General features: G+C 36.7%; 1 protein-coding gene and 1 long non-coding RNA gene across 5 annotated transcripts in view; both read right to left on the bottom strand.

Annotated features, from left to right (window-relative positions):
- PRDM5 (PR/SET domain 5) overlaps positions 1-22,014 on the bottom strand; it is an 83,813-nt gene that overhangs the window by 42,203 nt on the left and 19,596 nt on the right. For 2 of the 4 annotated variants that reach the window (XM_031553094.1, XM_031553097.1), the window contains exons 3-9: positions 15,906-16,089; positions 13,034-13,208; positions 11,861-11,953; positions 11,478-11,599; positions 7,752-7,831; positions 1,591-1,675; positions 152-309 (exon numbers count right to left, since the gene is read on the bottom strand). In XM_031553094.1, coding sequence (XP_031408954.1) covers positions 152-309; positions 1,591-1,675; positions 7,752-7,831; positions 11,478-11,599; positions 11,861-11,953; positions 13,034-13,208; positions 15,906-16,089 — 897 coding nt within the window. The remainder of the gene's footprint in view (positions 1-151; positions 310-1,590; positions 1,676-7,751; positions 7,832-11,477; positions 11,600-11,860; positions 11,954-13,033; positions 13,209-15,905; positions 16,090-22,014) is intronic. The other 2 variants (XM_031553095.1, XM_031553096.1) reach the window with 2 other exon arrangements.
- On the bottom strand, positions 21,816-22,014 carry LOC109367298. The gene is made up of 2 exons (XR_002114302.1): positions 21,957-22,014; positions 21,816-21,862 (listed from the first exon to the last, which is right to left on the bottom strand). It is a non-coding gene; the product is annotated as an uncharacterized LOC109367298 (long non-coding RNA).

The following is a 22,014-nucleotide window of genomic DNA, read 5'->3' as shown; positions in this document are numbered from 1 at the left end:
TATATATATATATATATATACACACATTTTTCAATGCTTTACGCCCATGTTTATAAGCATGCCAGAGCTTAATGATCAACCATTTAAAAGAAAAAAAAACTGCAAATCTGAGGCTAGCAGATCTGTAAACAACAACAGCAGAGTGCTTTACCTTCTTGTGATTCTTGTAAACATTTCTGTGGGCAAATCCCTTTCCACAAAGCTTGCATTTATAAGGTTTATCTTCACTGTGTATTATTTTGTGTGCAGTCACTTGATCAAGTCGTTTGAAGGACTTATTGCAAACCTCGCAGGTGTAGGGGCGTTTTTCTGCAGAAAATGAGTGGGGGACATTTAATCTCCTGTTTATACAGGGGGAGAAGATGAAAGGCAGAGACAGTCATCTCCTCAGAGAGATTTCTGCAATTAAGTCAACCCAATTAAGATTAAACCAATTAGAAAGACATCTAATGCCCTTTATGTTAGACAGTTAAGTCACTTCACAAAAGATGAGCCATGGTGTATCTCAAGAAATTGGCACATTCTTTGCAATAATCATTGCTAAAACTAAATTCTGATTAATTAGCTTAAATCAAAAGAGAATGACTTCAAAGAGGAAAACAGTGTTTCCAGATTAGAAATGTGAAGGAGGGCATGACAGTTTTTAAATGTTTTAAAACTTAATTAACAATTAATACATATTAGCTTCCAAAACTAAAAGTTGCTATGCAAAAAGCCTTTGTGTTTCAACTGGTGACTGCAACTTAACGCTCATCTGAAAGTGTCAAAAGCAAGCTAAGAGCCCTGGAATATAGATTATGTTATGAGAAATGAGCTTTTGGTGTGGACTGATAACAAAAAAAAAAAAAGTTTATTTACAAGCCTGTACAGTTGCAAAAACCTGCATTTTTAAATGTTAATGTATGAGAGAACAATGCCTGTGTTTCCATTGTGTCAGCTGATGTTTCTAATCACTGGTGAAAGAAATAGAAACACTAGATTTGCAGTGATCAGAAATTCTGGCAGAGCCAGTTTGTGTCCTGCTGCCAAGCTTATGGACAAGGAACTCCCTGCTCACAGTGATCTGTTCTGGCAGAGGAGGACAGGCTAATGAAGCACTTGTGTCATCTATGAAATGGTGTGGGGAATGATCCATTTTCCTCTGAATGATAATTCTGTGCACATGAGCCCACATATATATATACGCATCGCTTTTATCACAGATCTCTTGGCGGACAGCATAACCCAGCTCCCATCCTTCTTTTTTTTTTTTAACGTAAAATCCCACTCACCAGTTCTTCACCACCTCTATAAGCCAAGCAACAATTTTTTCCCCATCCCAGGTAACTGAAATCACCTACCCCAGATAGCATGAAGCAGAAGCTTGACAAAGCAGCAATAGAAGAAAGTATACAGTATTACACTTGGAATTTTGAAAGGCTTACAAACAGTAACTTAGATGTTTTCCTTGGAACATGAGATTTGCTTGAACAGCCCAGGACAACACAGAATTCACCAAACGTTCTATTTCTAAGTGATTAATGTAAAACTGAAAATATGCTAAATATATCACCCACACGTACATAGGTTTGTGTCATTTTAATATGTTACCTGAATGAGTTATCATATGGCGTTTTAGCTGGTTAGCTGAAATAAATCTCTTGTCACATTCCTGACACTCAAAGGTCTCATGAACCTGCAAAATGAGTGTTTAATGATAATTAAATACCTGTCTCAAACAAGATCACATATCTTACATACATCTAAGTTCTCCAACAGACTGTGACTATTTCTAATTCACTAGTTATATTAATACACAGGGATATTCTGTGATTTTCCCTTTGTTAGTCCCCTAAGGAACAAAATCTCTCAAAACTAATATTCAGAACCAGGAACAAAAAAATCCCTGAAACAATATTCAGAAACAAAGGTTATGCAAAATCACAATATTGGATCCATTTAAAATATCATTAAGGTGAAGGAATAAAACAACAGATGCAGAATATCTTTTCAGAACATTTCCTTCTAATAAACTAAACATAAGTAAAAATAACACAATAACTACTTAATAACTACCATAATTTTGAAATACCAGTACAATCAAACTCTATTACGACTTATCTCTACTTGTAGAAATCTGATTAAATACAAGTGTGGTTTAAAAATGACTGCACTTCATCAAATCTCTTAGGGACACTTCTGTTGAGAATTTAACAGGTCTTAGATTCACTCAGCACAGTGCATTTCCACTTCCATAACATGTACACATAATGCATGCACAAAGGATATACACAGACATAGCTAGCAATCATCTACCCTTTTTGTTGGCAAGATGTGCTGTCTGCTCAAGAACATGGCAAAAAATCAAGCTCTTTAAGGAAAAACAAAAACAAACCAACCAAACAAAAAAAACCTAAAGTAATCACACAGGCAAAATAAATGATTTTACTCTTTTTTTTATTTAATCTGGGGGAGCTGAGGCAACTCCTGCAGCACTCTTTACAACACCAAACTCTTTCCAGGTTGAGGCAAAAGGTGATACTGTTTGTCTGATGAGCTTTGGAGGCAAGACAGTGGAGGGGTAGCAGTCATTCTTAAATTGTAAACATAGTAAGCCTGAGCAGGATTTTCAACATCACAGCACATACTGTCATCAAGGAGTAAGTGCTGGTAAAAAGTTAGAAGCTGCAGTTGAGAGCTGCAATCTCTGATACTCAACTAAATAAAAATTAAACCTGTGCTTTTGTTTACCAAAATCACAAGATATACACCAGTTCTCCAAGTATTCAGATGACAATTCACTCTCCCCTCTGCATTACACTTCCTTTCAGCAGCCTCACCTTAATCTAGTCACAGTGCAACTGAACATACATTTTAGCTTTTCACAACTGCAGTCTTAGACAGCAAAACTTCCTGGCAGAGATCACATTTCATGAAGCACTTTTGGATATCTCTAAACTTTCTGTAGAAGAATCTAGCAGCTAAAAATAACAAACATTAAAGCTTCAACACAACATCTGAAGGGAAAAAACATTTGCAGACAGCACAGTAATGACTTCCACTTAAAACAAACAAACAAAAAAACCAACGAAATTCTCCATAAGAACCTCTTGTGTTATATGCTAACATAACATTAGTTTATTAAAAAATTTGCTCTAACAAGCAAATTTTGCCGTTTCCTACAATCTCTACAAACTTGCATACCTTGGTCAGCAGTGTTCAACCAAATACTTACCCAGAACCAGATGGTAAGCTCAAATAACAATCAGTATTTGAAATACCCTGTTTATCCACCCGCATTACAGGTTAATTTCCCTGATATATGCAGTCCACTATTCTAACTTTTCCAAAATTATCTCAATTTTGACTCAGATTGTTGACTGAAGCTTACGCTAACTCTGCAATCAAGTACTATCAGAATCCTGCTAGAGTCTCCTGGTTTCAGCTGAGCAAGTGTTAATAGCACAATAGTGTTTTGGTGTTATTCGAAATGACTTGTAAGGCACTCTAAAATCTATTATTTAACACATCAGAACCTAAGGTTGTGCTGTACTTCTATCAAGCTGTCTGATTTCAATTTATGACCACTGTTTTTCAAATAGCCGCACTGAATATATCTGTGTTCAGACAGAGGCTTGTGTGCGCACATTAAATAGCTAGAGCTATCAAATATATATTCTACAGCTAGTACTCTAATCAATTCTTCAGAAATCAGGCACAGTCTGGTGTGCATATGCATTAAACAGCTGTATTTATCAAGCATATATCTACAGCTGTCATTCTTCAATCAATTATTTAGAAAACTACTCAAATACATAGTAAAACAGTAAAAGATAATATAAAATAAATACAGCAAATATTGTTACGAATAAAAATATTCAACCAAATTTTCATTAAGAAAACTTGTGAAGTAAAGTATTTATGAGTACACTATGCAAATTGAGTCAGCCTGTAATATCATAGACAAGTGATTGCACAAAGATTTATTAGTATTACAAAATTACTCCCATTAGGGGACTGTAACAGCTATCACCGTAAACATCAGTTTCATTACACTCAGAACATCCTTACAAATTGTTTCACAGAGCTTTGAAGAGCTGCCTCTTCAGACAACAGCTTGCTAGGTGCTACAGGAACTAGCAAGCATGGGAACAAAATTCATGTGTACTCAGAAAAATATATGCCTTCATTAACAAGACCAACAACTTTAAACTTTTCACAAGGTCTACTGAAAAGCAAAAGGTCATTCAAAGGAGCTTTGGGGAAGAAACTGGAGTAAAACTTTTAAGGTACAAGTCACCCATGATAAACGTTTCCAAAAACTAGTTTGAATTTCAGTCTACCAATCCAAGAACTGGATAAGACTCTGCACTGGAAAACAGAGTTTTAAAAGAGCAAAAGATACCAGCATATTGCATTCAACTGAAATTACTCCACAATTCAACATTTTTAAAGTAGTATTTGACATTTGATTTTCACTACATTTCTGTGACTTTATAGTGATCATAGCAAAGACTGCACAGTAAAAACAGTGCATTGGCTGGTGTTCGTATAAAAAAGGATAGAAAAAATAATGGAGAGACACATGGAACTGCCAGGTGAAGAAAGACAGAAAAAAAAGGCATGAAAAAGAAAATCACAGAGAATGTTTAGGTGCAACTTTCCATGGCACACTTTTGCAGGAAATCCCTCTCTGTAAGACAGAAAGAGCACTAAGTTAAGAAGGAATCAAGGTTTGGTGTTTTTTTCATATAATCTCTTAGAACAAATTAGTGGCTTTTTCTTGTTTCTCTCACTTTATCTCCCAGACACCACACCACAGCACATCTGTTAATGGAATCTTATAAATTCTTCTAAGTCTACTAAGAAATACAAAAATGAAATAGCAGAAAGAAGTGTTAGCAGTCAAGTACAATTCCGCATCTCACATAGGCATTTGTTTTACAACACTTCCATTACTCAGTGTACTATAACTTCCTGAAGTACATTTGCTGAGTCAAATGTTGCTGGGATTAATTTTTTTTTCTTTTTTCTTTTTTTTTATATTATTATGTAATTTAGCAGTCCAAATCATGAACTAAAATAAATATCAGGTAGAAGGTCACCACTTTTCAATTGGAGGACAATACAAAAGAGAACAAGTAGATATAGACTGAAAGAAAAATAAGAAGACAAAGATGACCTCAACAAGCAGTAATATTGGTGGATTGATATAATAAGTGTTGTTAAAGATTTGCAAGCATCATGCAGGATGAGTGCTGTAGTAGCATACGTAGTTTTGGAAAACATATATGAAGTAAAAAAGATGATGTGAGACCGTTCTAGGTAGGACAGTAACCACTAACTCAAGGTAAGAGTCCAAAACTATTTATTTCTATGCTCTGAATGAAGCTCTAATACACTCAAATGTCTGGCTGGAGAAATCAAAGAAATGAAAGCCATACATAATGAGTTTACCTAGCACTCTTAAAGAGAATAATAGTGAATTCCCAACAAAATATGAAAAAAGTTTGATTCTGCTGTTCAAAAAGCAATTCCATTTTAAGATGTATTAATAGACATGTTCTTTGTAGGGATGACCTCAAGACAATCATTCCCCTCTACCTGGGATTATAAGGGTTCAACTAAGCATCACAACTCCTTTGGGCAGAAGATGAGAATACTTACAAAAACTAAATAGATCAGAAGAACAGTTGCATGAAGAAAGGTTGAGATACTTGTGTTTGTATAGTCCAGAAAAGACAAAGGGTGTTCATAAGAATTTTACAGTATGTTAATCTGTTACAAAGATGACAGTGTTGAGTTTTTCTTGTTTCTTGGCATTCTCTGAGAGAAAGAGTTATTAAATCAATTTGTATCAAAGAAGATTTAAGAAGGTTATCTGAAAAAAAAAAAAAAAAGAAACCAAACACTTGACACATTTCATTCTTGTTCATGGCACATAGGATGCAAGTCAGAATTCAAAAAGATACCAACATATGTGGTAAATTTTTCATCAGAGCAGAAAGGGTACAAAACCTTTCTAGGATCTCTTTCAGCCTGACATTTCATTGAATGCATTGTGATTTAAAAGAAAAAGAAAAAGAAAAAAGTGATGCCACCAAAGATTAGTGTGGCACAATCAAAAGTCTGGAAAACAAAACGGTAAGACTAACAGACTGAAGATGACACTAAAGTTTAACTTTGAATGGCTAAGATCGGGCTTATCTTTAGACATTTAAGGCAGAAACAAATGGCAAATCACACAAAGCTAAAATGGCAAATCACACAAAGCTAAAATAAGTTTAAATCAACAATGACATGAAAGCTACAGAATTGACTGACCAAGTCTTCACAGAGTGAATTGATCTCAATCTCCCCTCCAGTCATCCTTTTTGTCTTTCTCTGTGACTGTCAGAACTGTCAGTTGTTCAGACTTATTTTCTGTTATATTTTACCTACTTCCTATTTTTATTTCTCTATATTGAGAGGAAATTGGGTGAAAAAAGTGTTTCCTCTCCATTTCACTTATTGTTTTCTTACCTAACTATCTTTGATAACACATACTTCATACAAAAGCAAAGTAGTTCAAACAACAGAAGGTATGAGTCCTACTTGCAGTTTCCTTCACTATGTGATATAAATGTGTGAAACTGTAATATCTATTTTCTGGATGTCTTAAAAGAGAAGCTAGAAGCTTGTGTGCTAGTACCTGCACTATGCAGAACCAAAGTAAATCTTTTCATAAAATGAACACATTGCCCATGATATTTTACATTCTCAGAGGCCATCAAAAGGCACAATGACATATAAAATCTGTAATTATGAGTGGCGTGGCATATCACAGTTTGGTATGGGGAGGAACAAATTGAAGTCCTGTTAGCCAAGAAATGCAAGGCACGTTAACACAATTAAAGGGGCAGAAGGAAAAGGGAAGTACATAAATAAATAAATAGAGAAATTAAAGAAAAAAAGGAGAGGCCCCATCATTTCCCGTGCAACAACATATTTTAATTGATATAACCTATATCCTCAATGGACTCAGGTTGTACCCAGGGCATTATTAAAGACTCACAGTTAATCTGATAAACAGTAAAATGCAGCTTTTGTAAAAACAGGATCTCCTGGGTTTTAGCGATTTATCAAATTAATCTTGCATGGACTTCCTTTGGGTATAATGGATTCAGAATCTCATATTCTTAGACCATCTGCATTTCCAATGAACTCCCTTATTTCCAATTGATGCTTTTAAAACTGTTAACTCCTCCTGATCAAGTAATACACAAAACAAAAAGCCACTGCAATTTTTTTTTTTTGAGGAAGTCTACTTTTTTTTTTTTTTAACTACCTCATAACTAAATTACAAATAATAACCTTACTGTTGTGTCAGAAGGTAATAAGAAAGACTGAACGCATTTTGCACAAAAACTGAAGGCTCACAAACCTATTTTAAGGCCTATGTGTATATCACATAGTTATATAACATACATTTACATTTAGATTAGTGTTAAAGAACAGCATTCACATTTGACTTTATGTTGAAAACTACAGAAGATAAAAGCACAAACATTTTTGTATTTGGTAAAAGATGCACTACAACACTAGGAAGACTTTTGATGTAACCAACTGTGATTACAAAAATAAATACTCACCACAAAACACATTGATTTTGTAACCATGACAGATACCAGCCAAAGGTTTGCATTACAGCATCTTACAAGTGACCTAAGCACCACGGTATTACATCTCAGGGAAGTCAAAGCCTGCTGTGGGTTAGCCTTCATCTTACTGACCTTTCGATGCTCTTGGAGATTTGTTGTTGAGGAACATTTCTTATTGCACACTGAACACGTCAGCTTTTTCCTAGAATTTCCTGAAACAGAAACAAAATACCACCAACATCTTAAAAAGGAAGTGCTAAGAAAGAACCTAAATATTTCTACTGAGCTTGTGACTTTTCATGGGTCATTTCACTGACATAAGATCTTTACATTTGTACCCCATCTTGAAAGTATTCAGTATCAGAAGTTCTCTGTGGGTGTCCAACTAGTCAGTTACTAATGGAATGTAGATCAGTATGCAGAATGAAGAGCACAATTCACAACTAAGAACAATTCACTTTAGAACTGGAGAGCTGTATCCTTCCAGAAGTCAATACAACTAGTATCTTCAAGAACTGTATACTAAATTTTAATAGAAATGTTCCTGAAAGGAGTTAGTGCAACAATGATTAAAAAAAAAAAAATTACCAAACAACTATTTCCCAATTTTCTTTATTCAAAAAGCATTAAGATTGCCACTGAATAAAATAACATATATTGATGGCGTTTAACTGAACAAAATAGGAAATCTGTATTAGTACCAGATCATGAATTCAAATGTAGTTTGTAATATAAATCACAGTTCAAACTACAAGTGGTACTAAATATATTTTCCTTCCTTTTTCACAGTTGCTTTAAAAATTGACAGAGCATTTAATTGGGTTTCTCTATTATTTAAATTTTATATTAGTAACCTACAAAGTTATTTTATTACAAGGTAAAGACACCACAAACCTAATTATTTGTTTATAATTATATGTTCATGTAAGATATTTCATAGCTTATATGAAAAAATGTTCAAACTGCATTGAATACTAAAAAGAATGAACTCAGAACCAAAGAAAGGCAAGCATTGTTTATTCAAGCACAGAGGAACTGGATCCTAATCAAAATCATTGATGGCTTCCAGCTCTACTTTTCAGACTCTTAGCATTGTGTATCTTTCCTAATCTTGCTGTCCTAAAGAATTAATATGATATGATATGATTTGCTTTTCCACTTTATTTCTTGAGAGGAATTTTCAGAAAGAAAACATTAAGCTTTGCCTTATTTTTGTCTTCTCTTCCAAAATAGTAAGTTTTAATAAATAATTATAATCTCTCTCCCCATCTATTTTAGTACTAAAAAACAGCTCTATAAGATCACTGTACTGCTCTAGACTACATATTAAAGCCTACATACAAACAAAACAGTCAATTAAAGATGGTTAGTAAAAATGGTCATGAAAGCCCTCACCTCAAGATGCATGTGGGTCACTCAAAACTTTTGTGTATTAAGTAAATGAGGCAAGAACACCAGCAGTCTGTGGCTGCAGAGCAGTGTGTGCACCAAATTTCTGCTTACATATGCAATCAAAATGAAATCACTTATTTTTGCTGAAATGGCCAAAGGATAAATCATCCAGGACACCAGGAATTGCCCCTGAATAAAGGAACTCTTCTTCCTGGGTTCACTTAAGAACAATGACGTCATAGTTAACTACATCTGCTTAGTTGGTACACAATACAAGCAGATAAATTACTCCTTTGGTTTACTAACATGAGAGGTAAAAACAAGATCTTTTGTCTAACTGAAACTATAACATATCTTCCTAACGTATTTTTTCTATCCATTGATGCCAACAGTGTGCATGAATGTAAACACTGCAAGTCTAAAAAGAACATTTTATACCACTTCAGGAAAAGTAATTTCTCATGCAAAAGTACAGACTTTCAAATAACACTGCTAACAAGACATATTTATTATTTATGTTGTTAAAATAGAACTACTTTTTGAAAATTCAGTGCAAATATGCACATAACATTTTGCTAAAATATGTTGAAATTACTTCTAATCTCAATCTCAAATGGCCCATGGGGACTGTAACTAGAAACATTAGCATTTCTTAGTCCTCTGAGACTAGCAAAACGTGTCTCAGTCTTCATGTTTCCGTTCTGTTGATGATAGATAAGATTAAAATTAAAGCAGCTAAACTGGAAAATAAAGGTTACGTATTTCATCTTGATATATCATAGCCTGGTGTTAATGGAGGAATTTGGATAGAATGTTATTCATTACTAGACTATTTTACTGCCCACAGTTTTATTTCCAAATAAAGAATTTTATTTCCAACAAATATTTGTACAAAGAAATGAAAGAATCTAATAGCAGGCTTTAAGAACATATAGGATTTCAAAGACTTTGAATGTAAACTCAGTATGACCAGCTCAGGTCATACTACCACAATGGATCAGAGGAGTGAAAGAGAAATAGTCATGAGTAAAGCTGCCTATGCGTAGTGAGGAGACTGTGAAAATATAATACAAAGTATGCTTCTCACTTCATTATACCATGTCAATCAGTTCAACACTTCGACTCATAGTATTACATAAGTACTTCATCTCATAACTATATTTGCTATTGTAAAATTTAAGTATTGGCATATGCTGATACGCATATAAATACAGCAACTTAATACCTTAACTTACAAGAGCAATCAGAAGAGGAAGGTGATAATGAATATCTATGTCTCTGTTCATAGCTTTGCATAATGAACTACATATGTAGCGGTTCTTTCTATTTTCCCTTGCTTCCAGGTTTTGCAAGGCGTGAAGGAATACTAGAAATCTCCCTCAACAATAGTAGGCTATTTTCCCTCCTATATTGACACCAGTTGTGATTTCTATGACTCCCAAATGGTAAAATAAAAGCTCTGCTCACTATATAGGTGGAACTAAAATATCCTCCAGGGGCCTAACCTCAGTCATGCCTGGACTGATCATACAAGAGAGTAATTGTGGGATTTGTATACCTGTATATAACTAACCAAAGTTGAGCCTGAACATAACACTCACAGCTGAAAAAAAAATGTTATTGACAACAATAAATTAAAAAAAAGTAGATAAACTTCTATAAAAATTGTTATGGAAGGGCTTCTGTACACTGTAAGCATTTGGCAGAAGAAAGAAACTTCATGTAATGAAAATCTTACAAAGCATCTCAGTGTTCTCATCAAGTAAAGACTGTTTTCTTCACACTGTGGTATTCAGCTGTCCCCACACATACTAATCTGCCAGTGACACTGGGAGGGGACGTGCAGAGAGAGCAGAATGACAGCTGAGATCTGCATTGTGGACCTGAGAGAAGCATTTTGCCCTTTCATGGAAACAGACTGATGTTTGATTGAAAACTATTGATTCACAGTGCACAGTTATAAAACAGCTAGGGCCTAGAGGGACTAACCGATTGCCTGATTTGGCTTTTTGTACAGCAGAGGCTATAGAATTTCCTGCAATATCCTCATCAAGTCTAATAATTTGTGAAGCATGTCTTCCAGAAAGACATCCCACTGTGTCCTGAAAATACCAAAAGATCAAGAACTCACAGCTTCCTGTAGCCATTTGTACCAGTGATTTTGATTTTCCTCACTACTGAGATGTTTTGCTTCATCTGACATATGTCTAGTTCAAACTTACCCAGATACCCTTACTTTTCCTGCAGCAAACTAATGATTCATCTGGTATACAGTAATTTCTCCCTGGGGGAGAAGGAATACTTATGCAATTAGTTACTACTTAATTTTCTTTTTGATACAAATGAATCCATTAAAAAAGAAACCAAAGACAATGGTGACTTGGATTTGTACATTCAAGGCCAGCAACATGTTAGAACTTCTTTGGTTTTATTTTTTTCCCAAAGAAACATTAAATTCTTTCTTACCACTATGAACATTTTCTTTATGTTTTTTCAGGGCATCCTTACTCTTGAACCTCTTCCCGCAGCTATCTGCCTTGCATATGAATCTGGCATCTCCTCTGCATGCCTCCTTGTGCTGTTCATAACTATATGGGATAACCAGCAAATAAAAACAACACATGAAGCAATATATGCAGAAATCAGACATATAGTAAGTACTCTGAGCTTTAGACATGCTGCACTGCAGAGTTCCAAGGCCACCTCATGCATTACTTACAGCAAATAAGAATGAAAGCATTTGACTTCTTTCATTGTTAGGATTCACATACACTAACAAGCTTGAAAGCTAACATGCAAAGGAGGGCCAGCAATGGTATGACAGCAGTCCAGTAACTCGGACACAAAACCTCGATTCTGAGCTGAAGGAAGTATTGCAAACAGAACACTGAAAACTTCTTGAAGAGTCTCCTGGATTGATATTCTCTGTGCACTGAAGTACACTAAAGAAAAATAAAAAATAAAAATAAGGGGACCATTTTACAACTTACACAGAATTGAAGTAGCAATAGATCAAAATACAAACATTTCGGTATGTGAATAACCAATGCAACATGAGAGGTATTCTGGAATTTAGGGGGACTAATCAAATGCATGAACACCAAGAGTTGGGGTCCTATTGCTGTATCCTGAGAAATTTTACTCTGCATAATGTAAAGATTTATTTAACCAGCTATACAATGCAAATCCAACTCCCACTTTGGACTGTGCGAAACATGTCTATATTCAATAAAAAAATATTTAATAATCTCTTAGATAACTTAAATATTTCTCTACTATGTTTTTTTCATCTATTTCCATGAAGGAACATAGAGCTCATAAAGAACTACCAGTTTAACAAACATTATTGCTATTCAGACATAAGAAAAAGTCTTATAATACACAATGCAATATGAGTCTCTTTCTGACATGAGTTAGATTAAGTGTATTACTGATAACAAGATATTTGGACATCCAGTGTACTACTATAATTAAATGTATAATAAAAAGTAATGTAACTATTTAAATGCAAGCAAATTTATATACATAAACAAGAAAAGAAAAAAATGGTTATATTTTTGTACAAAAGCATAATGTCAGACTATCTATCTGCTATCTTCTATGTTTCTTTTTTTTCATCCAAATATTTAATTAAATCAAAATAAAGTATAGCTTTTCCTTTCTATTTCTTTTTAGAATATCATTCATTTTTTTCTAAATCTCATTCTAATTCAGTAATGGCAATTTCAGCTATAACAGACCTCCTACACTATTAAATAACACGCTTGAGATGGAGATCAAGGACTTTGCACCAATCAGTAGCTTTAACTGGGCTTACAGTGTATAATTTGAAAATATTAAAAAGTACTGACATTTTTTATTCAAATTGAAGTCTTCAACAAATACAAGAAACTAACATATTAGGAATGTATTAGAAGAGTGAGGATACAAATACAAAGGCATAAAAATTGTTGTGATTAAGCCAAGGGAAATAAATGATTGAATGAAAAGGAACTCTGAAAAACGTTCTTGTTTCTACTCACTGTCTTTGTAGAGCTTGTTTAACAGGGAACTTCTTTCCACAGTTTCGGCACTTAAATTCCTTTTCCTCACTGGGTTTTTGGTGTAATGTCTGAAGATGTTCAGCTAGAATCTCCTGGCTTGCAAAACTTGACTCACAGTTTGGGCATGCATGGTCCTCTTTACAAGTGAGGGAATCTGAATGATTGGAGGAGAAAACAGTAATACTTTCAAGAATATTTTGGTTATGTTAAGAGATACTCCTTTATGGAAACTGAATATGCACAACAGCATCATGAAATTCACGAGAGACTATGTCTTTCAATGGACTGAAAAAACAAAATGTCAGGAAAAGAAAAAAAAAAAGGATAAGCATTTAATGCTAATACTTAAGCAAATTATGCTCTTTCCTGCTTAAGGCATCTGACAACAGTAAAGATTTTGACCACAGGTTTACCTGTGCAACCTTATTCACTTCAGCAGTTGTTTAAAGACTTCTTCATATTACAAAATAAATGTCTAATACCAGTTAATTCTCCTTCTGTTATGCAGGCTCTGGGAGGGGCAGAGACCACCATCTCTGTAGACTGCTTAGATACAATGCAGACATACTTTTCTGAGTTAGTTATTCTAGATTCACTTTGAACCAGGATGCAAGACAAATCTATTATAAGCAAATTGTGTTTAAAGAAAAGAAAGAGACGTCACATTAAACAAACTTTTCCTTACAGGGAATTGTCTCACATCCTCTCCCACAATTTTTGTGAGCAAATACAGAATACAGACCTATATAGCTTGGAATGAACATTATCTAATTTTGGCATACTATGACTACATCGAAGTTCCAAGTGAGACTGATTCAAAATATTAAAAAGACAAGCTTGCATAGCATAATATTAAAAAAGTTTATAAAAATTTTACAATTATCACAAGACATCTTATAAAGCCATCTGTGAAACTGACATAAGAAATAATTGCACTATATTAGGTCTGTGTTAAGAGGAGAACTTGCATAATGTAATGCATCTTAGGTAATGTTCAGTTGCAAGAGGACCAAATCAATCACTGAAGGAAAACATTTGCCCATTTTCCTTTCAGAATGACACTCACGTGATGCAGTGGGCAACAGACCTACCTGCCTTTTCTCTAATAAGCAAATTCAGGGTCATCATATCCCATCAACTTCTCAGCATCATGAATGAGACTGCTTATAACTCCTCCTGCCACAGATAGCACTTATTTTGAACTCTCCAAATTTGTACAGATTTACATTACCTAGCAAGATTTTCTTCTTCCAAAAGGAAGATGCTTAGTTAACTGAACGCAGATTATAGCAAATCAGCTATGTAAAATCTCAGCTAGTTTACATTGCCTTTACTTTTTGAGCTAGTCTTCAATACAAGAATACTTAAGAGTTATAGCCTTGCATATTTTTGAAACCATCTTGCCTCCTTTCTTGGATACTAATATTAATTGTGGTATTGTACTCAATATTTATTATCAAGGACTTCTTAGATTTTTAATTTTATTAGCCAACCTGCAACATTATACTTCAATTGCCTCATAACTTTGGCACAGACTTTTTAGATTTCTCCATCCCTGTGCACACGAGATGGAATTTCACTGTCATCTTAGAAGTGGTGGCAGACATCGCTATTTCTCCTTACAAGCAAACAGTCTATCTTGAGTAGATTACAATCAGCATTACTGAAAATGCATATCAAGTATTAAGTTAGATGCAATTTAGGCTGGAAGTCTAGGTTCTACAATCCATAATTATGCATAAAATCACATAGCATCTCAGGTCTACCCTTTTGTAGACATCTTATCTTAGGATAGGCTGAACTGTTTCATGAAAAGGTTTATTTCTCTCAGTTTCTAACAGAAGGAATCATCTTACTTAGATCATAAACCTTTCATGAGGCTATAATTGGGTGAGATTAACTCCTTTAATTCAAAAAAATTAATGGTAACTTGTCACACAGTCTAAGTTGGTAACTCGGTAACTCAGAGGACCCCATATTAGGGGAAGCAATCCAACTGAAAATAAGATGAAAACCACAGAAGAGCTCAGACTTAACCTGGGGAACCATACAGTTACCCAATACAAACAGTTAATGTTCTTTTCCTTCCTTGTTAATGCTACCTTCATTGTTACTTTCAGGCGGTGAATGGATTGAGAGCAGCTAAGCAGAGAAGCACAGGGAGTACTGATGGAGTACTGCTATGTACAGTAGGCTGGCAGTACATACTTAAAGCCTAGAAAGCCAGGTGTACTTTGGGTTGCATCAAAACAAGCATGGCAAGGAGACCTCTATTCCACTCTCTTGAGACCCAACCTGCAACACTACTGAGGTGCTCAGCAAAAGGAAGACATGAATCTGTTTGAGCAGGTCTAGAGAAGGGCAACAAAAATTATCAGGGAGCTGGAGCACCTCTCCTACTAAAAAAAAAGCTGAGACACATAGGGCCTGGAGAAATCTCTGGAGAAACTGTCTTGTAGCCCTTCAATACTTACCAGGGGATTCTGAGACATAAAAAGACTTGTAGAAGGGCATGTAAGTGATAGGACAAGGGGCAATGGTTTTAAACTGAAAGACAATAGATTTAGATTAGATATAAGGGAGAAATTCTTCACTATGAGGATGGTGATGTACTGGCACAGGTTGCCCAAAGAAGCTGTGGATGCCCCATCTTTGGAAGTATTCAAGGCCAGACTGGACAGGGCTTCAGGCAACGTGATCTTGTGAAAGGCTTTCCTTGCCCATGGTGGAGAAGGGGAGAGAGGGAGTGGTATTAGCTGATCTTTAAATATCATCCAACCCAAACCATTCTGTGATCCTATGATTCTATTTTTAAGCTCCCAAGCTATACTAGTTTTCACATATTGCTCACCTGCAATTTTTTCACCAGCTGGTTGCACTTCTTTATTGTTGCCACTGTCTTCATCTTCCTGAATAACAGTTACTTCCTCCTCATCCTCCTCCTCTTCTTCCATGTCACTGTCCAAGTAACCAATCAGAAGTTCTGTATCTGTTTCAATATCGTCCACAGCGAGATAGAAAATATTTTCTCCTTCCTGTTGCAAACCATAAGTAGAACAAGAATAAATAACTACTTCAGAAAAAGTAAAATTTAAAGTCAAGTCTGGGACCCTGAACTAATAATAGCCTAGAACTATGACAGGACTGGCTCCATTCCCCAGAGGGCACAAAGCTTGAACACCCATCTAGGATTTCTTTCCCAGCATGGTTGCATGGATAAGGTGCTTTTGTGATTCAGAAATATGTTCTGTCTCACCTAGGAAGCTTTTTCAATTAGGACTGTAGTCTAGACCAAGGTAAAAAGCTGGTGTTAAAATTGCCCTCTCTTGCCACACTCTTCCTAACAAGAATTTCAGAGTTTGAAAATGAAAAGTCCAAATATTAGAAAAATAATTCAATTTGAATAATGAACAAGCTTTAGCTTGGTCCTCTGTTGGATACATGAGTTAGAATCCAGCTTTCAGGAGCATGTTTACTTATTGCTTTTTAGGGTATTTCCAAGATTCCCAGCTCACTTCATGAACAGATCTTCAACCCTTGTCAGTTATCCTCACTATCACTTTAGCAAGAACATCTATTAAATGAATATACTTTAAACCATCTCATCAAAACCCTCTGCTGGTTTAAATTACAGAAGACAAGCCCAGATTCCACATGAAAGAACAAACTACATAACAATAAGATGCAAAATCTTCACCAAAATGAACAAATAAGCTTTCAAACAGATACATAACCTAACATATTTATTCTTCAACAGCCTTTAATTAATGTTACCAAGGTAGATTGGGATGGAAGCAGTAGCAAAAACAGCTATATTCCTAATCTGATATATAGAGTTGCTTTTTTTGGTGTATACGAACCAACTTTGTTGGGTGTTACTCAAAGCACCAAAAGTACAATCATGTTTATGCAAGAAAAATTTCCAATAGTATAATAAATCTTAAAGCTTATTTGATTTACATCCAGGAAAGTTAATTGCAGCTTCTTTAATGTACATTTAGCTGTAGACTTTATAACAAGCCTCACAGCACAAGGACAAGATAATGATTTTTAATTCTCATAATATATTAAGATTAATTTAAACTGTCAACAGAGATGTAGGGTTCCTCTTATTTAGAAGGTCTGTTAAATATTACAGATGTTATTGTCACAGTGAAACCTATTTAATTCAATGGACTCGTAGGTGCTGCTGCCTTCCAGGATTCACCGCTTCTTTTCTCATCTCACCAACCATATTTGAATCAAAACTAATTATGTGTTTTTCCAAGATACATTGCACAGTCCACATATCTAACAGCACATTACTAACTTATTTGTACATCTAAGAGTGGCTGTTTTTAATGACTCTGTCAATAATGTCAGAATACTTAAATACTTAAATTTACAAATAATCTCCTGCAACTCTAATGTGAGGAAAGATAAAAGGTCTTCCTACACTCAGCCTCCATTTAGGATAAGCCATCCCTGTCCATGCCAATCTTATCAGAAATCAAGACAATCTTATAAATGCATGCATAAGCTTACATCAATTATTAACTTCTCTTAAACTTTTATTTTTAATTTTTTGATACGTATCACAGGCAAAAATAGGGCCCTAGAACTTATGAATTACAGAAGTAAATAGTGCACTCTTCAGTTACATCACATGACATATCTTACACCACAGAGTAAATCTAAGAGTACAGCACCCAGAACTAAGGATTTTTGTTAATCTATACCAAGTGCATAAATCCTAGCAATCAAGATTTTATCAATATTGCTGCATCCTCATCATCTCTCTACCTCCCCAGTCTCCCACATCTTTTACAGCATATCAAAAGGCATCGTAGTTCTGTCCTGTTAGCGTACTTTTGGTCAATTTAAAAATATAATGAAAAAGTATTAAGGACTCTCAATCAGCGTCAGTACTAACCCAACATAAATCACAGCTCAAGTTCATTCTCATTCTTCCTCCAAAGCTAATTTGTTTGGCTTTTCAATCTATGCTAATTGTCATGTATTTGGAGTGCTAATTAATAGACATATCCTCACTGTAGAAGCTCCTCAAGCTGCAGTGAGAGTTCTCCAGAAACCACAAAGGAATTTAAAACTCTCCCTCCACCAACATAAAGTATATTTATCTACATGCACACAGACATGGTGAAAGAAGTAAAAAAATCATTCAAAAAATGTTAATAGCTCTCCAATTTACTAGCAACATCTGTGCTTTGTAGTAGAGGAAGCTGGCAGGAAACATGGGCCAAAAGCACTGACAGCACTGCATACTGTTTCATCCAAAAAGCATAAGACAGTTGCATCATAGAATCATAGATTGGCTTAAGCTTTAAGGGATCTTAAAAATCATCTGATTCTACCTCCCATGCCATAGGCAGGGTTGCCAACTACTAGATCAAGCAGTAGATCATGTTGCTCAGGGTCCCAACCAACTTGGCTTTGAACACCTCCAGGGATGGGATATCTACAGCTTCTCTTCTGGGTAACATATTCCAGTGTGCCACCGCTCTCTGAGTAAAGAATTTCCCCCTAACAGCTAACCTAAATCTCCCCTCTTTTTGTTTAAAGCAATTCTGCCTTGTACCATCATTGGAAGGCTGCAATGAGGTCTCCTTGGAGTCTTTTCTTCTCCAAGCTAAACAAGCTCAGCTCCCTTTTTTCATAACACAGGTGCTCCAGCCCTCTAATCATTTTCATGGCCCTCCTCTGTACCCACTCCAACAACTGTACATTTTTCTTGCACTGGGGGCCTCAGATCTCATTACTCCAGATGAGCAGAGGGCAGAGTAGAGGGGAACAATCATCTACCTCTCCCTGCTGCCACTGCTCTCTGTTGATGCAGCCCAGGATACAGTGGGCCTTTGGGGCTGCAAGAACACACTCCTGGCTCATGTTCAGCTTTTTTCCAGCAGGATCCCCAAGTCCACAGAGCTTCTTTCAGTGAATTCTTCTCCCAGTCTGTACACATATCTGCAATTGCTGCAACCTTGCACTTAGCCTTGGTGAGTCTCATTAGATTCACATGAACTCACTTCTCAAGTCTGCATATACGATCACTTCCTCAAAGCTGAAAACACAGTGACCACAATCACTGCTCTTAAAGCAGTGTTAGTTGGAGTTGGCTTTCCTCCACCTCCAATTTCCTGCAAGGAAGCTCTTCAGCCTACTTGTTATGCCAGTTCTCCTTTAGTAGTTCTTCAAAAAAGAAAAAGAAAAAAAAAATCAAAAATAAAAACTTGCACACCATCTTCCTTCAGCAGGTTCAAGCAGATTCAAGGCTTCATGCTTGTCAGAGTACAACTAGGCAAGATCTGTGAGGGCAGAAACTCCAAGACAGCAAATGGGTGGAGGTGATTTCATGGGGAGGTTAGCAGAAGAAGACAAAGCCACAAGTTCAGACAGAAAGGTCAAAAAGGACATGCAGTACTAGAAAAGCACAATCAAAATAACACCTTCCAGGAGAAAGAGTGGATCAGGTCCCTCTGAAAGTGCTTGGGTGAAATAAAACCCTTGCAAAGTTGCTGCTGGGGACCCAGGTTTTCCCCTCCCAAGCAAGGAAGGGAAAATGGATGATAAAAAGACCAGAAGAAGCTTTTCTGTTTTCATAATTGCTCATATACTATCAAAGGCTCAACTGTTTAAAGCACATAGCCCTATCCCACACAACCTACTCCTAAGCATGCAGCATGGTTGTGGCTCTCATCAGACAGGAAGCAGATAGATCGCAGACAGACTACTCTTCAAAAATGGGTAATGGAACAGTTTGCCCAGGAGCCTAGACAAAATCTAATCTGAAGTATAGCACCTGAATCAAATACAAAGGAAACACAGGACCCTCAGCTTTATCTGCTGATCTTACTCTATTACTTGTTAAGGCTGACAATCTTTGAGATCTCAAACTGAGATTGAACAGAAAACTAGATTAAAATAATATGGTAATTCCTACATTTCTCCTGTATTCTTATCCCATACTGCAGTTCTGAGTGCTTAACCAATCTGGTTACCTTCTGTGATGGATTGACAGCATTGGTGGACAAGGGAAAGGTGATTTATGTCATTTACCTGTACTTGAGCAAGGCCTTTGGTATGGTCCCCCACCACATCCTTATCTCCAAATTGGAGGGATGTGAATTCGATGGGTGGACCACTCAATGGATAAGAAATTGGTTGAAAGACTGCACACAGAGAGTAGTTATCAATGGCTCTATGTCCAGGTGGAGGCCGGTAACGAGCGGTGTCCCCCAGGGGTCTGTCTCGGGACCAGAGCTCTTTAACATCTTCATCAATGACATCGATGACGGAATTGAGTGCACTCTCAGCAAGTTTGCTGATGACACCCAGCTGAGTGGTACAGTTTACACAGTGGAAGGAAGGGATGCTATTCAGAGGGACCTCAACAGGCTTGAAAGGTGGGGCCGGGTGAACCTAATGAGGTTCAACACAGCAAAGTGCAAGGGGCGGAAGAATCCCAGGCATCTATACAAACTGGAAGGAGCGGTCTTTGAGAGCAGCCCTGCAGAGAAGGACCTCGGGTCTTGATGGATGAAAAGCTTAACATGAGCCAGCAGTTTCCTCTTGTGGCTCAAAAAGCAAATGGCATCCTGGGCTCCATCAGAAGAGAGGTGGCCAACAGGGACAGGGAGGTGATTGTCCCCCTTTACTCAGCTCTTCTGGAGTACTGTGTCCAGGTTTGGAGTCCCCAGTACAAGGAAGACAGAGAGCTGTTGGAGAGGGTCCAGAGGAGAGCCACAAAGATGATCAGGGAGCTGGAGCACCTCCCCTACAAAGGTATTCAAGGCCAGATTGGATGGGGCCCTGGGAAGCCTGGTCTAATATTAAATGGGGAGGTTGGTGGCCTTGCAAGTGGCAGGGGGGTTGGAGATTCATGATCCTTGGGGTCCCTTCCAACTCTGTGAACACAGCAGAAGAGCTGCTGTAGCATCATCCAGAATGGCTTTATTCAAAAGAACACCACCAGTCTGTGCATTTCCAGATTGGTCTGCAATGCAAACTCAAACACGTTAAATGAGCACAACTGGGAGACTAGTTTAATGATACATCCAAAATCAGGCACTAATGCAGACATAACACATCACTCCTACTTACAAGTTGCACTAAAATCAGTCTGACTCGAAAAGGCTGCGTGTCAGTTTAACAAACAATATCATCATTACTGCAATTATTAGTTGTCAGATGGCTTCCCTGCCATCTAAAGAGGCCATAGTAAAAAGAATCCTCCACGAAACACTATGATCTTCAGCAAAGTTTGTTCTTGTTACTGTATATCTGCATGCATCCTTTGAATTTAGTTAGTAACTTTGTTTTGCTATGATTAGGCATAAGCTACAGAATCTAACTGGTAATTTCAAGCAATACCAATAAATATATATCTATATATAGTTAAACTAATTTTTATCTCTTCTACTAGAGGACAAAAGCATTATTAACACAATTTCTCCCTTCTAAACACATGAAACCGATAAAACACAATAGCTTTCTGCCTTTAAGACTGCAGTTTGGATTTACATATTGCCACTGTACTACATGAAACAGTGCAAGTATACCTCCAGCCGGGTACTGCTGGAAGAAGCACTTTTTTTTTTCCTTTTTTCCTCTAAAAAAGGATAAATGTTTCTACAGTGTGCTGCGATTCGAACACACAGGAGCTTAGAGATGCGTGCTTCAAGCTGCAGCTCTGCCCACCTGCCTTCCACCTGCCTCCATACTCACGTTTTCCGCCGTTATGATCGTCGCCAGATCTTTTTTCCTTTCAATCATCAGCTCGTACCATCTGCGGATAAGGGCGCTCCTCTCCTGCAAGGACAGAAGCCTGCCGTCGTCCTCACACACAGTACGGTCCCCCCCCCTCCTCACCGCCCCGCCAGCGCCATCTTCCCTCGCCGCTCACCTTAGCGGGAAGGCGGCCCCAAGCGGCGCCGGCTTCGTGCGCGACCCGCACGGCAGCC

This window comes from Meleagris gallopavo, chromosome 4, assembly GCF_000146605.3.
Source record: "Meleagris gallopavo isolate NT-WF06-2002-E0010 breed Aviagen turkey brand Nicholas breeding stock chromosome 4, Turkey_5.1, whole genome shotgun sequence".
Lineage (NCBI taxonomy): Eukaryota > Metazoa > Chordata > Aves > Galliformes > Phasianidae > Meleagris > Meleagris gallopavo.
This window is presented reverse-complemented; position numbering and strand designations above follow the sequence as displayed.